Consider the following 14022-nt stretch of genomic DNA (forward strand, 5'->3'; position numbering starts at 1 on the left):
GGCGGATGGCGGCGCCTGGGGCCCGGCAGCCTGACCGCAGCACAACACACGGACCGGCGCCAAGGGGTGAGCTCGTTCCGCGACCCCCGGCTCAGCCCCTGGCGGCGCAGATCACCCCCTGCAGCCGTCGGTGGAGAGGAAGCGTCAGGTGAGCTCTAGAATAAGAGGCGTGGGGGAGTTTGATGTTAGGGAGACAAGGGTATAATTGTCTTTTTGCGTGACTTTCTATTAAAATGGGGTATAATAAGAGGTGTAGTGTCCTACACCAAATTACCATAGTTTTAGAGTGTGTTGTGGCAAAGACAATTTTTTAGTGGCCTGGAGCAAAATCCATGTTTTAACAATGTCCCGTGGCCAATTTTGCCGAAGATTTACGGATCGAACTCTCACACCACCCGCATTCCTATTTTTCCTCGCCCCAAGAAAATAAAAAGCCTATTTCGTGTACGCCCAGCACCCGTATCGTTGGCTCCGTCTAGGGTTTTAGCCCCTGCCGCCGCAACCCAACCTCCCGTCCCCTGCCTCTGCCCCTGCCACCGCAACCTCCTCCTCCCCCTATCGAATCCCGTGCCCCCGCGACCCGCCGGGCGACGAGCGCCTGCGCCGGCGGCCGAGATGGACCGGTACCAGAGGGTGGAGCGGCCGCGGACCGAGTCGGCGGCCATCGAGGAGAACGAGATCCGCATCACCGCGCAGGGCCTCATCCGCAACTATGTCTCCTACGCCACCTCCCTCCTCCAGGTGCGTGTGCTTCCCCTCAGGCTATCCCATCGCCGCCGCGTCAATTTCCGTTGTCCTTATGGCGCGCCGTTCCGTCAGAGTCCCCTGTGCCCTTGCCTATTCGAATCGGCGCGCTTGGAAGTGGTGGGATGGGTCCGTTGGGCCTTAGAGGTGGATTCAAACAGCGACTTTTGCGGTTCGGCGCGCTTGGAAGTGGTGGGATGGGTCCGTTGGGCCTGAGAGGTGGATTCAAACAGCGACTTTTGCGGTTCGATGTGAGGTTATGTTTACGCTATGTGTTTTGAACGCCATGTGTGGAGATTGGTGAACTAATTCCATTTTTATGTCATGCATAAATGCCCATGGGAAGTGGATTAGTGAGCTACTTATTTGTTGGTGTTCCGATTCATCTGAATTAAACTGGTCGAATCTGAGTTTTAGCAGATAATTCACTGGAAATCTATTTTGATGCATCTGATTTTGGGATTGCAAAGCATGCGTGTTCAATGCAGTGTGAACAATGTTGATGTTAAGGCACCAATCTGATACCTTCATGATGTATTTTTGGTTTAGCATTAGGATGGCAAAGCAGCTTGGTAAAGCTATATGGGGAGTTTGGTGTTTTCTGTTGCTCATCTATCGTCGCTGCTCTGGAAATGTGGTGCATGCTGTTAGTTTCATCTAGGTGCCATGCTCAGACTGTTTAATTTCATGTGGATGACTGTAGGAGGCCTTTAGGTGCCCATAGTCTGATAAGTGGTCAATGCAGTTTGATTTCTTTTAGGCGCCCACTTTTCTAAAGTTTGTTCAAAATGCTTCAGTAGGACAAGTTCTTTGCACTCTATTGGCTTTTGTGGGTGTTTGCTTAATCAGCCCCTACCATAGCGACAAATGATCCAAGGTTTGATTCCCACTGGTGATGCTTTGGTAGGATACTGATAGTTTGTACTTTTTTGGCTTTTCCTAACTTCAAGCATGGCTGTTGTTTGGGTAGTATTGAAGGGCTGTGAACTCTGTTATTTCAATGTGCATGCCGATTATTATTCTCGTATTATTATGATTCTGTTTTTCCAGGTATACTATAATGTTTTACATTTACAATTTGTTGCCAATGTACAATGTAGTGCAGTGTATCTCAGCTCCTGTTTACTTGTTAATCTAATTTACCTTTTCCCCCTTATATTAACAGGAGCGGAGAATTAAAGAGATTGTTTTGAAGGCCATGGGACAGGCAATCAGTAAGTCTGTTGCTGTTGCAGAGATTATCAAGGTAATTCTTTTATCTCCTCTCATATTTGTTTTATTGTAAAGGCCAGCATATATGACAAGCTTTATTTGAAACAGAAAAGAATTCCTGGTTTACATCAGGATACCAATATCAGTTCTGTCAGCATCACTGATGTTTGGGAACCTATAGAAGAAGGCCTTGTCCCGTAAGTTTCTACTCATTCTACTACATTATTTTCATACTCACTCCGTTTCGTTCGTATTTCTTATTTAAAAGCTTGCCCATTTTCAGGCTTGAGATGACTCGGCATGTCTCGATGATTTCAATTACTTTGTCTCCTGGAGAGTTGGATCAGAGTACTCCTGGGTGAGTTAGATGTGTTCCTCAGCTAATTCTTTAGGATTGTTGTTGTCAGACATTAGTTACTCTTGTAAGATAAAAAAGTACTTGTGCATGATACAAGGGTTGGAATATCAATTCGTTTTTATACAGGTACCAAGCACCTGCTTACGTTGAACAGCCCAGGCAACCGCAGCGCCTCCAGCAGGCACCACTGCCGCAGCGCCAACCTCGCCGAGCACAAGGCCAGTTCCAGCAGCCTGAGTACGAAGGTACAACAGTGATATTTCACATTGATGTGGGTATTTTTTGCTGATTATCTATCGTCTCTAATTATTGGCTTTGTTTAGACTCCTATGCTCGGGGTCGAGGTAGAGGAAGAGGCCGTGGACGTGGAAGGGGTTGGGGTAGAGGAGGCTATGGTGCTTATGGTGGATATGGAAACAACCAAGGTGGGTACAATCAGGGTGGCGGTTATTATGATAATCAAGGTGGGTATGGCGGCTATGATAATCAAGGTGGGTATGGAGGCTATGATAATCAAGGTGGGTATGGTGGTGGATATGGCTACAACCAAGGCAGATATGGAAACTACCAAGGTACGGAATCCTGTCTTGATTCAGTTATACTGTTGATCTTGCTTGAAGTCCTGGATGTATAACATATCTTGATTTATTGAAACAGAAAATGGTGGGTATAGCCGAGGACGAGGTGGTGGCATGCGCGGAAGAGGCAACTGGGGCTACCGTGGAGGTATGCATGCCTGTTATAACCAACTTGTGCCTTCCATGTGCCTAAAACATTGCATGTTTTCGATATGGCAGGGCCCATGATTTTGTCTTATTATTTTCATATATTTTATATGCTCCAAACCTCATTATAATTTTGAAAGTATTTTGTATTGAATATGCTAGTGTCACTATCATAATGCGAATGCACCAACATATTGTCAGTCAGCTAAAATAATTAGACTTTGACCACTTCTACAGTAGGTGTCAATCCTGTGTGTGGTAAACAGTTTTTATGTTCTTTAAAATGTTGTTGCATTTAACAGAGGCATTTCTTTAGTTACTTCTAAACAGTAATTTTAATTTGTTGTTCTGCATAGAAAGATTAGATCCACTGTCTATAAGTGGAAGCTGTTCTGAACATTGTTGGCTTGCAGGCTATGATGGAGGCAGGGGCGGTGGCTATGAAGGAGGCAGGGGTGGAGGCTATGAGCAAGGCAGGGGCGGTGGCTACGAGGGTGGCAGGGGTGGAGGCTATGAGCAAGGCAGGGGCGGTGGCTACGAGGGTGGCAGGGGTGGGGGCTATGAAGGAGGCAGGGGTGGGGGTGGAAGGGGCTATGGTGGTCGTGGAAGGGGAAGAATGGGTGGCCGTGGGCGAGGGAACTGAGCGCAGGCGCAAAATCCATGGGCTTCTGGTGTTTCTTCAATGCATGCTTTATAATCAGGGGAAAAGATAAGTTATCTGAGAATTTGTGTTGGAAGCCGTCAGTTATGTGAGGTCTGTTGTTTTCCCTGAGCGCGAGGTTTGGTTGTGAGCATAATGCATTTGCAAGTTTAATCATGTTGTCATCTTTCAATATTTCTGCTGCCGAGGTTGCTTGTTTTCCCAATGGTCTTTAAATGCTGAGCATGCTGCCTAATGTTCATGCCTGCAGTATCAACAGATGGAAACTCTTCCCCTGTGTTAAATTGTTCATTCTATTTGTGCAATTTTGCTTAAATTAATGTATTCATGATAGTTGATACCGTCAGAGCTTAGTTTCTTTTGTGATTTGCGGCGTACATGAAATTGTTGTGCTTATTCTTGCTTGTAGCCTGTAGGCATCAGCTCCATGATGCATAGGAGTGATGGAAGTGATCTGTATTCATCCTTTCTGTATATTATGATGCCAAGATTACCATGGTTTATGATATCAGCCCATCACATACGACACCAGTACAATCGTTTTAGTGCAACTTTTTGAATAATTGTTAATACAAATTAATGATCTTCCTGTCCAATCCGCAACAGCATGGATCGGATGGTTACTGGTTAGGGCTTCTCCCGTGGTGAATCAATTCATAGTCTCCACGCGAATAGTGAAAGAGCACATATTTTTCTCTCTACTAAAAATGTCATCTTATTACTGTAATTAAACGAAGAATTATTTTCCTGCTTAGTTGCTTTTACTCTCCTCTCCTCTCACAAGCGTTGCCGCAGACGTGCTCTCAAAACACGAATCGGTTTTCACTCTCATCTAGAAATCGACTTCTTTAGCAGTGCTTCACTGAGGCCGGCGATGACAGGTAAATCAGTAGATGGTGTGAAAGCTGGTGGGAACTGGGAAGATAGTGGTAAATTGCTACCTTTGCCTCAGTTCAATCGATGTTTGGAACACCAACATCCTAAAATAGTTTAATCAATTTCCCACGTTAGAAAGCGTTGTCGCCGAAACAATTTTCAACCTAAAAACATTTATTTAGGCCTTTTCACACGAACTGCTGTAGTTCTAGAGTAACTTATATATATATTGATTTTAGAGGCCTTGGCATTGAATTGGATTCAATACCAAATCAGCCTACGCATTGAAATGGGCTCAATATCAAAGTGGTAATTTGGATGCAGGTGCAATCGCTAAATAGAATTCAACTAGGGATAAATATGAATTCATATTTGGATGCGTAAACCCAAAAATTGAAAATCTCCGCCGTGCGGGTCGTGGAGAATCACGTCGATATGGGCCTGTACTTGAGCAAAATCAGCCCAATACTGGTATGTTCTGGACTTAGTCGGACAAGAACTGGAATACAGAACACTTGTTTGATTAAGGCCTGGCACTCGATCAGAATCGGAATCTATACAATCTACCACTCTCCTTACATCTCTGTGTACTACTTCCCGAAGAAGTATGGCTGCTGCTTGTTGGGGTGCGGCTTGCGAACGGAAAGCTTCTGGCTGAGCCAGTACAGCTAGAACCTGCTAATGATCGAGCAAACCAGGCATACGTCCCGACATCTCCGGCTGCTGGAATGCAGCCGGCGGATGGTAAGCTTCTGGCTGAGCCAAAATGGCCAGGACTTGGTCCCGATCAAGAACCTGCAGGAACAAACACAATTCAAATGCCAAGTTACTAATAGTGACCTTGAAACAAGATAACAGAAGAAAACTTTATACTTAACATGGAAACACGTGAAGCTTCTGGCAGAAGATCATCCATCAGCCGCATTGGGGTGACGAAGGGCAAGGCGTGGGGATATGTCAGGCTGGAGATGTGGCGGAGGCGGTATTTTTTTTCAGTATAAACCATCAGACAATAAGGTATAATATTGGGACTGACTACATATCTTTTGAGGAATACAGTGGGTCCAACGTGAGGAGTACTGAAGAATATATCTAGATGAGAAGTGTTATTAAAAGTTTTTGTTCTTTATAGTATAATAAATAAAGCTGTAGCAGGAGGAAAAGCAGGCACCACCACCAATCCACCAAGGTACAGGAGCCGTTTACGCCTATCATAATGCCAGAAGAAAAGTCAGTGATTATGCCTACTAAACCAGTCTGATAGAATATAGTAGTGGAAAACAAATGCACAATGAAGTATTCAGATACAAAACCTATGCCTAAATAAGTATATAAGCAAAAAACAAAAGGGGGTTATTTCAATGTGAGGTCAGAATATCATTTGGTTTGCTTTGGTGCACTAATTCCAATGAGCATACTAAAGTTATCCTTGTACAACTTCTGGAAGAACCATGTCAGCATTGTGTTTTGACTCCCCAATAATACAAAAACTTGCAATACATCCTCGCAATTAAAAAAAAACTTTTGCTGTCTCTTTGCCAATTAAGTCCAGCACTAGCAAACCGAAAATCTTGCATGATGACACTGCATCTAGATGGGTGCAGCTAATATTCCATTCGGTTGGTTAAGTGCAAATGCAAAGTTGAACCAGGAAAATTAAATATTCATCACTGGGTATATTTCTTTCCTAGCCCAAAAAACACTACATGTAAATAAATAACCTAATAATTCTTCTATCCATTATGACAATATAGTCGTCACTAATATAAATAAATCCCTTTTTGCTATTTTGTCAGAAAATGGGCAATCACCATAAGTAGTGAATACAAAGACCAGTCTAGATGCGAAATCAGCATAATCAATTGGTTTGCTTTGGTGCCCAAACTCTGCAATGAACATCCTAAAACTATCCTTGTAGAACTTCTGGAAGCAACATGTCAGCAGTGTGTGTTTGGCTCACCAGCGATGCTTATACTTGCAAATACCTAGGTCGACCGTAGCCGAAATACATTTGCTTTTTGTTTGCTATTTAAGTTCAGCATTAACAGACCAAAAGTCTCAAAGGTAATACTCATAATGCCTTTGTAGCAGAGACAGCGTAGCAACTACAAATGACAATAGCAGCCAAATAAATTTAAATTGATTAATAACTGTGGCTGCAATCTTGGAGCGGTAGCTAAGAAGATGGGGGGTGCCCTGAACATAGATGCTCTCTACACTTAGGTGGAAAGATGGCTGATTGAATTGTATAATTTGACATCAAGGTCATCAGTATTACTTTCATGTTGTATTGATTACAAATGTTTTCCGTGAAATTTTAGTCCTTACTTTGTAGCTCTGTGCAAGCACTCGAGCAGCTGTGAATTGTGATGAGATCATTTTGTCAACCCTTCCCACACCAATGCGTGGGACTATATTTGTCACGTATCTAATTAAAAGGATTCCTACTGATTTGGGACTGTGCACAGTATGTTGTCACTTTAGTACTCTTGAAACACCAAAGAAATTAATTAATGGTACTGAGCCTTTGTGGTCGAGGGAAATTGTGACATAGAACGTGCCACTTGGTCTCCTCCAGCAAAAGTTCAAAAAAAAATCTCTAAGGACAAGAAACTGTATGTAGCAGTAGCAGAAAATATACATGATTTTATAAATTTCTAGTAGTAAAGATCAGTTTTGTTATGTCTTCTTTCAGCAAAAGTGACATGTTTTTGAATGTCCTGTGGCAAAATCCCCCAGCAGTTGATGTAGGGCAATCCGAAAATGCATACTACAACAGAAATATTGCAACGGAGGTAAGACTTACCCCGTGTCGCCACTTTCTCTTCACCCTCCAGTCCTTCCAATTCCCATGGAAGATTATCTGTCCTTTGTTCCTATACAGAAGAGAGGAACAGCAGAGAAGAACATGGGAACAGTGAAATGAACAATTGCTATTGGGAAGAACAATGACGTAAAAACAAAACCAGGTCACTAACCAGTACTCACGAAAGCAGCAGGTAAAGATATGGGGAGTGATGGTGCAAGGACTTGGAAAAGCAATCCCTGGTGTACGTCCATCTGATGCTGCCGATAATGTGCCACTATTGAGATGGTATTGAGCAAGATATGTTTTAATTGGTTCGAAAAGAACAATGGTGTCAGCCACAATGGTAGGAAACGCCTCAGAGCTGACATGCAGACTCCTCTGCCTAGAAAAGAAGATAGTGCTGCCATTGATGCATGTCAGCGGGACAGTCCTTCCCAGCATCAGATCAGCTAATCTGTACAGTGAATATTGCTCACCTCTTAAGGTGATCACCAAAATCTCCGAGTTGCATTCTACCAGATCATACAAAGGGGGACACATTCCTGTGCTTGCTGGACATTTGGCTATAAACTTCGGTGGCGGCAACGATGGCGTACCCAAGTTCATATCCTCCTGCTGGGGTGGGTCGACCTGAAAGACCTCTGGTTCGCTGTTATCTTCAGGCTGATGCAACATATAGAACTTTCCTTGGAACGGCAATGGAACAGAACGCGGGCAGCAGCGCCGGCTTGAGATCCTCCATTGCTGATCCCCAGAGGTAGCAAAGATGAAATTCTGGTTTCCGGGTAGGGACATCATTGCTTTGACGACTCCATCTGCACCCACGCTGATGCAGGCAACACAGTTATTTCTGAGATAACACCACTTGTTTCCCCGCAACCATGGGTCCACATGTGGCAGGAGGGTCTCCAGCGGTGGGAGCTCCGCGATGTCGCCGGTGAAAGGATGGAGGAGACGGATGGCGGTGTCCTGATCCCTCTGCAGAAGGAGGATGCCGTCGACGGAGTCGAGGGCGCAGTGATCCCTGAAGAGCGGGAGCCGGACGCGGACGAAGGCACCAGTTGAGAGGTTGAAGAAGCGGACGCACCCACCGAGTTTGCCGTGGCCCGGGTAGAGGCCGTGGCCCTCGGGGAACAGCATCCACCGCCGCGGGTGGAAGCGCGTGTCGACGATGCCGCGGCCGCGCGGGCAGGCGGTGCTCGACCGCCAGTGGTGGCACGCTGCGCGGAAGCGGACGTAGTCCTGCAGATCGCCGGCGAGCACTCGCCACCCGATTAGGCTGACCAAATCGTCGTGTAGAGACGCCCACGGAGATGAATCCCGGGCTGCGGCGGCGGCGGCATCAGCGATCTTCCGCCGCCGGCGCGAGCTGCTGCACTTTGCAACCAAGGCCGTTGGGCGCTTGCTGCTGCACGCAACCGAGGCGGCTGGGCGATTCAGGTGGCTCGATGACATCCCGCTCGACCAAACAGCAGATCGATCTGGTTCACCAAACTGAGGGTCACAACATGATGGACTGAGGAGAAATCGATCTGATTCACCAAACAGCAGCTCGCCGAAGGAACAAAAATAGAAGTTATATATAGTGGAAACTAGGCAGTAGTAGATGGAAACCTGAAAACTACCATCTTGGATCATCGGATCATGATTATTGATTGATTAGGCCACTGCTTGATACATTTTGCCAATCAACATCCCAACACAGCAGCCAACATCGTGGGCTGCAGATCTGCCAATCAATATCTCTCTGCATCCCGTGGACCTGGCTGGGCTGGCTCGAGCATGGCTCATGCACCTTGCCAAACGCGCCCATAGGATTCTCGCTCGTCCAGGCAAAGCTCATCCAACCGCAGGTGACTGAAATCGACGGCCTGGGGCCTGGGGATGCTCCCAGGTCGTCATGCAAACGGACTTTCTGTTTTTTTTTCTTGGATATGTACGTGCCAAGGGTTTTGGCACGTGTTTAAAGTCAAAATATTTAAAAGTTATTGGATTGCATCGAACTACTACTAAAAAATATCATTTGTTGTGTGATGGAATAACACAACAAAAAGAAACAGAAGAGTTTTATAACTTATAGCTTACCAATGGTCCATCAACCTCCTCCATCTTCTCTTTGCCATATAGCCGCTCCACCAAACCAAAGCGAGAGCAAACTCAATTGCTGTTCCTGGACCCCGGCTGGTCACGGCATTCCGATCCACCACCACCCTTAAGTTCATAAGGATCACATCTGCAGTAAACTTCTCCATGAACGATGGATAATAGCTTGGACACATATAATTACACATCTAATTTCACCAAAAAAAATTATACCAGGGGGATTGGTGCTAAAAAGCTTGTCGATATGTGCTCTAAGAATTCATCGCCTGACGCATGCAAGCAAATCAAAAAACAAACATTGTTAAATAAAGTCCATAAACGATCGATGTTGCTTGATGTCCTACGCCATGGAGAAAATAAATACCTTGATACAACATGCAACTTGGGGGGTCAGGATTTGATGGGAACACAGTGCCCTGATTTAATGAAAGTGCACTGATTTAATGAAACAAATAACAAAGATGGAGGTCAGCGATCTCGACGGCAGTTAGCAAAACAAAAAACAAACATCGCAAGACAAATCCTTGGACGCCATGGAGAAAACGTGCACCATGGCCAAGGTGCAACGGGGGGAGGGGGTGGCATCCTCACCGCTGATTTAATTAATCAAAGATCAAAGATGAAGGTCGGCACTTGCCTGGGGTGGCCCGGCCATAGTGACGGCTGCCCACGAGATAAACAAAAGAGGGTTAATCAACTCACAACAAATTTTTATAATATAGTGCTACATGTAGATTACCTTCGTCAAAATTACGGCATGTGTAAATTTGGAAACATGAGATCACCGTTGTATTAGGAAAGGAAATATTTGGAAACATGAGGCCGCGTACGCTAACTGCTCATAGTAGTTAATTCGCTTTCCATATTGATCAATAGGTGGGTACGGTGGATACATAGGAGAGCTATGGTGAGAAAAGTTGGAGGTTTTGAGTGGAAATATTTTAAAAATAGCTGTTTTCATCTATCTACCATCTATTCACCATCTTGGAACCTGCGGTGTGGGGCCATCTGTGAGGGATAAGGGTGGCCCACTTTGGATGAGAATTGTTTTCAATTATTTCAACTTTTATAGTATAGATTTAATCCCATCGTCCCGGCAGAGCAGATTTATTTCCGGCGGCGCTTGGGCTAGGTCATCGCCGCAAGCACCTGGACGGGCGGACGGCCGAGTCCACGCACATCTCCGGTCAGTCAGCCTCGGCGTATGTTCCTCCGATCCTCCTTCTTTCACCACCCTCTTAATACTATACTTTACCCTGATTATGATATTGATGCAATTCAGTTCCTCTTGTTGTCGAATTAGCTTCTGGATTTCTTTAAACACTGTCTTTACTACAGCGACTGCCAATCCGCAGATCTTGCTTCCTGCACACTGCGCGCCGATCGATGGAGCCCCACAAGAACAGGAATAGGAACAGGAAGAGGAAGAAGAAGACCCATGGAGGCAGCCGCAGCTCCACCGTGGACCGGCTGAGCGCGCTGCCGGACTGCCTCCTCCACCTGATCATGTCCCGCATGAAGGCCCGGCAGACGGTGCAGACCTGCGTGCTGTCCCGCAGGTGGCGGCACCTCTGGCGCTCCGCCCCCTGCCTCCACCTCCACTGGGCAGAGTTCTTCGAGCCCAGCCACGGGCTCCCGACCCAGGAGGAGCTCCACCCGCCCCGGGAGCAGCTCGCCAGGTTCCAGGGCTTCGGAGACTCGCTCCTGCTGAACCGGGAGCCCGGCTCGGCCCTGGACACGCTGTCGCTGCGTCTGCGGGATACGCACGCGAGCCGCATGGATGCCGGCAGATGGATGCGCCACGCCTGCAACCTCTCCTCCCTCAGAGCGCTTCGCTATGAGATCTTCGGCGTCGGCGAGTCTCCTGCCCGGATGCCTCCGGATTTGGGGCCCAGCCTCACACGGCTGCACCTCGGCAACCTGTCCCTGGACGAAAGATTTGCGGGGGTGGTCGCCTCGGTGTGCGTGGCTCTTGAGGTTATGGAATTGGAAGTGTGCGAGATCGCTTGCCGCCGTCTCGCCTCTAACTCGCTGCGGAGCTTGGTTATAGATGGTGGCTACATCGATGGTGACGACGGTCATGGCGACTACCAGCTGGTTATAACGGCTCCTCGTCTTGCCTCGCTGCGATTAATGCTCGACTGGGGGAACGAGTTCGTCACGGTAAGAGCATCTCCAGCAACGGTCGTTACTATAGGATCCTTGCTTTTTTGAACGAGAAAATTTCTTGTACGCCATCAAAATTTAGAGTGATCAATTATACGCCATCGAAACTTAAGCAAATTGAAATTTTAAGCAATCCCTTCAGCGCCATTGACTTTGTGATTTTTCATCCCCTATGTATGTGGCATTCTGTTAATTATCATCGTTAACGTCTCTCAGGGGCCGTCAGCACCACCACAGCTTGGAAACCGCATCCATGGCCGCCGCGCCGTCGAGCTTGCCAATTGCATCCACGCCGTCACGCTCGTAATCCGCGCAGCCGACGTCCTGATCCCGTCGTTGCCCGTTCGCGAGCGAGCAAGCCAAGCATGCGCCCGTACATTCCCAGGGCCACCTTCGCCTTGTGCCACTCCCTCCTCGCCTCCCGCCTCCTCCCCTCCGCCGCCGCCTCCGCTTCCTCGCGGCTCCTCCCCGTCCAGGCCCTCCTCACCACCGCCGGCCTCCTCCCGCGCCACCAGGACCTCGCCCTCCTCGCGCTCAACTCCCTCCTCCACGCGCTCTCCCGCCGCGCCGCCTCCCCGGCCCACCCGCGCCTCGCGCTCCGCCTCCTCCGCGACATGCTCTCCCCCGCCACGCCACTCCCGGCCCCCGATCACCTCTCCTTCCCCTTCGCGCTCTCCGCCGCCGCCGCAGTCGACGCCCCGGGCTCCTCCGATGCCGGGGCCGGGCCGCAGCTCCACGCGCTGCTCGTCAGGAACGCGCTCTTCCCCGCCGACCACTACGTCACCACGGCGCTGCTCCAGGTCTACGCGCCCCGCCCGGAGCTCGCGCGGAGGGTGTTCGACGAATTACCGCGGCGGCAGGCGATCCACTACGACCTCGTCATCGGGGCGTACGCGCGCGCGGGGATGCCCGCGGAGGGGCTGGCGGTGTTCAGGGCCATGTTCGAGGACGGGGTGGCCCCCGACGCCGTCGTGCTCACCACGGCCGTCGCGGCGTGCGCGCAGGCGGGGGCGCTGGACTGCGGCGCGTGGGTGCACCGTTACGTGGAGCGCGCCGCGCCGGGCTTGCTCGGGGACGCGTTCGTGGGGTCGGCCCTGGTCACCATGTATGCCAAGTGCGGGTGCCTGGAGGAGGCGGTGCGGGTGTTCGACGGCATGCCGGAGCGGAACGAGTACGTCTGGGGCACCATGGTGGGCGCGTTCGCCGTGCACGGGATGGCGGAGCAGGCCGTTGCGTGCCTGGAGAGGATGGCGAGGGAGGACGGGGTGCGGCCGGACGGCGTGGCTGTGCTCGGGGCGCTGTCAGCGTGCGCGCACGCCGGAAAGGTCGAGGAGGGGCTGCGCCTGCTCAGGGAGATGCGCGGCCGGTACGGCGTGTCGCCGGGGCACGAGCACTACAGCTGCACCGTCGACATGCTCTGCAGAGTCGGGCGGCTGGAGGATGCGGTCGGGCTAATCGAGACGATGCCGATGACCCCGCTCGCGTCCGTGTGGGGCTCGGTCCTCGCCGGCTGCCGGAGCTACGGCAACGTCGACCTGGCGGAGGCGGCGGCACGGGAGCTCGAAAAGCTAGGTGGCGCCGCCGACGAGGGCGTGTACGTCCAGCTGTCCAATATCTACCTCGATGCCAACCGGAAGGACGACGCACGGCGGGTGCGGAAGCTGATCGGCAGCAGGGGGATCAAAAAGGTCCCAGCGTACAGCGCCGTAGAGGTCGACGGCGAGGTGAGCTCGTTTGTCGCCGACGACCAGGCGCACCCGCGCCGCTTCGAGATATGGGAGGTGCTTCGGCTGCTGGCCGGCCAGATGGCGCAAAAACCAGACGAGGAAGAAGAAACGTTTCAATTGTTGTAATTAGAAGGATGTACCATAGAAAACTGCAGGAATTTTACTGTTAGGAACAGTGGTTGATGTTGTATTTGAAACTTCTTGGACACTTCAAATACCTCTTTATCACCCGAAAAGGATAAAAAAAAGGGGCAATTGTGTTTCTGCCCTTATTTTCAATCCCAATTGCGATTTTACCCTCACTTTTGTTCATTTTGCATTCTTACCCCTACTGTTTCAAAACGAAGTCTCGTTTTACCCCTAGTCCGTCAACAACACCTAACAGTGTTAAAGAAGACAATTTTGCCCTTGTGAATATACCCCTATTTTTTTAGAACTTTTTGAATATACTCTTATTTGCCACTATATTGCAACAACATTTCAATAACAATATGAACAAGAAATTAACAGTATTTTTATTGAGCAATTAGGAGCAAGCCTTTTCATTAATTGTAGAAGAGAGAAAAGTTACACGTATACTCTATCTGCACTTGGCTGACGAGAGAAACAAACGAAAAGAGTTGCTGACTAACACCTATATG

The 14022-nt window shown here is 48.8% G+C and overlaps 4 protein-coding genes across 5 annotated transcripts; 3 read left to right on the plus strand and 1 right to left on the minus strand.

The window, feature by feature from the left end:
- Nucleotides 1–463: 463 nt before the first annotated feature.
- On the plus strand, nt 464–4046 carry LOC120649851 (glycine-rich cell wall structural protein 1.8-like). Its single transcript, XM_039926759.1, has 8 exons — nt 464–741; nt 1910–1990; nt 2065–2153; nt 2240–2314; nt 2441–2559; nt 2638–2886; nt 2972–3040; nt 3453–4046. The coding sequence occupies exons 1-8, from the start codon at nt 616–618 to the stop codon at nt 3680–3682; spliced, it is 1038 nt and encodes a 345-aa protein (XP_039782693.1). The 5' UTR covers nt 464–615; the 3' UTR covers nt 3683–4046.
- A 1543-nt stretch (nt 4047–5589) lies between these two features.
- Nucleotides 5590–9062, minus strand: LOC120649852. 2 transcript variants are annotated; one of them, XR_005665393.1, is made up of 4 exons: nt 7862–9062; nt 7555–7785; nt 7383–7452; nt 5590–5784 (listed from the first exon to the last, which is right to left on the minus strand). XR_005665393.1 is itself a non-coding variant. In XM_039926760.1 (3 exons), the coding sequence occupies exons 1-3, from the start codon at nt 9021–9023 to the stop codon at nt 5779–5781; spliced, it is 1545 nt and encodes a 514-aa protein (XP_039782694.1). In that variant the 5' UTR covers nt 9024–9059; the 3' UTR covers nt 5590–5778. The 2 variants fall into 2 exon arrangements, 1 of the variants encoding a protein (XP_039782694.1); XM_039926760.1 differs by having other exon boundaries at nt 7555–9059.
- Nucleotides 9063–10584: 1522 nt separating this feature from the next.
- On the plus strand, nt 10585–11801 carry LOC120649854 (MEIOTIC F-BOX protein MOF-like). Its single transcript, XM_039926763.1, has 2 exons — nt 10585–10674; nt 10827–11801. Exon 2 carries the CDS (start codon nt 10875–10877, stop codon nt 11700–11702), a length of 828 nt encoding a protein of 275 aa, XP_039782697.1. The 5' UTR covers nt 10585–10674; nt 10827–10874; the 3' UTR covers nt 11703–11801.
- A 77-nt stretch (nt 11802–11878) lies between these two features.
- Nucleotides 11879–13623, plus strand: LOC120649853 (putative pentatricopeptide repeat-containing protein At3g28640). The gene has a single exon (XM_039926762.1). It carries the CDS (start codon nt 12020–12022, stop codon nt 13505–13507), a length of 1488 nt encoding a protein of 495 aa, XP_039782696.1. The 5' UTR covers nt 11879–12019; the 3' UTR covers nt 13508–13623.
- Nucleotides 13624–14022: the final 399 nt, after the last annotated feature.

This window comes from Panicum virgatum, chromosome 9K (assembly GCF_016808335.1).
Source record: "Panicum virgatum strain AP13 chromosome 9K, P.virgatum_v5, whole genome shotgun sequence".
In the NCBI taxonomy this organism is placed as follows: Eukaryota; Viridiplantae; Streptophyta; class Magnoliopsida; order Poales; family Poaceae; genus Panicum; species Panicum virgatum.

Coding starts and splice junctions, on each gene's coding strand:
- LOC120649852 (XM_039926760.1), bottom strand. CDS start 9,023: ATGATCCAAGATGGTAGTTTTCAGGTTTCCATCTACTACTGCCTAGTT. Junction 7,453..7,554: donor TGCTGCTTTCGTGAGTACTG/GTTAGTGACCTG, acceptor TCTTCTGTATAG/GAACAAAGGACAGATAATCT.
- LOC120649851 (XM_039926759.1), top strand. CDS start 616: ATGGACCGGTACCAGAGGGTGGAGCGGCCGCGGACCGAGTCGGCGGCC. Junction 1,991..2,064: donor CTGTTGCAGAGATTATCAAG/GTAATTCTTTTA, acceptor TATTTGAAACAG/AAAAGAATTCCTGGTTTACA. Junction 2,154..2,239: donor ATAGAAGAAGGCCTTGTCCC/GTAAGTTTCTAC, acceptor GCCCATTTTCAG/GCTTGAGATGACTCGGCATG.
- LOC120649854 (XM_039926763.1), top strand. CDS start 10,875: ATGGAGCCCCACAAGAACAGGAATAGGAACAGGAAGAGGAAGAAGAAG.
- LOC120649853 (XM_039926762.1), top strand. CDS start 12,020: ATGCGCCCGTACATTCCCAGGGCCACCTTCGCCTTGTGCCACTCCCTC.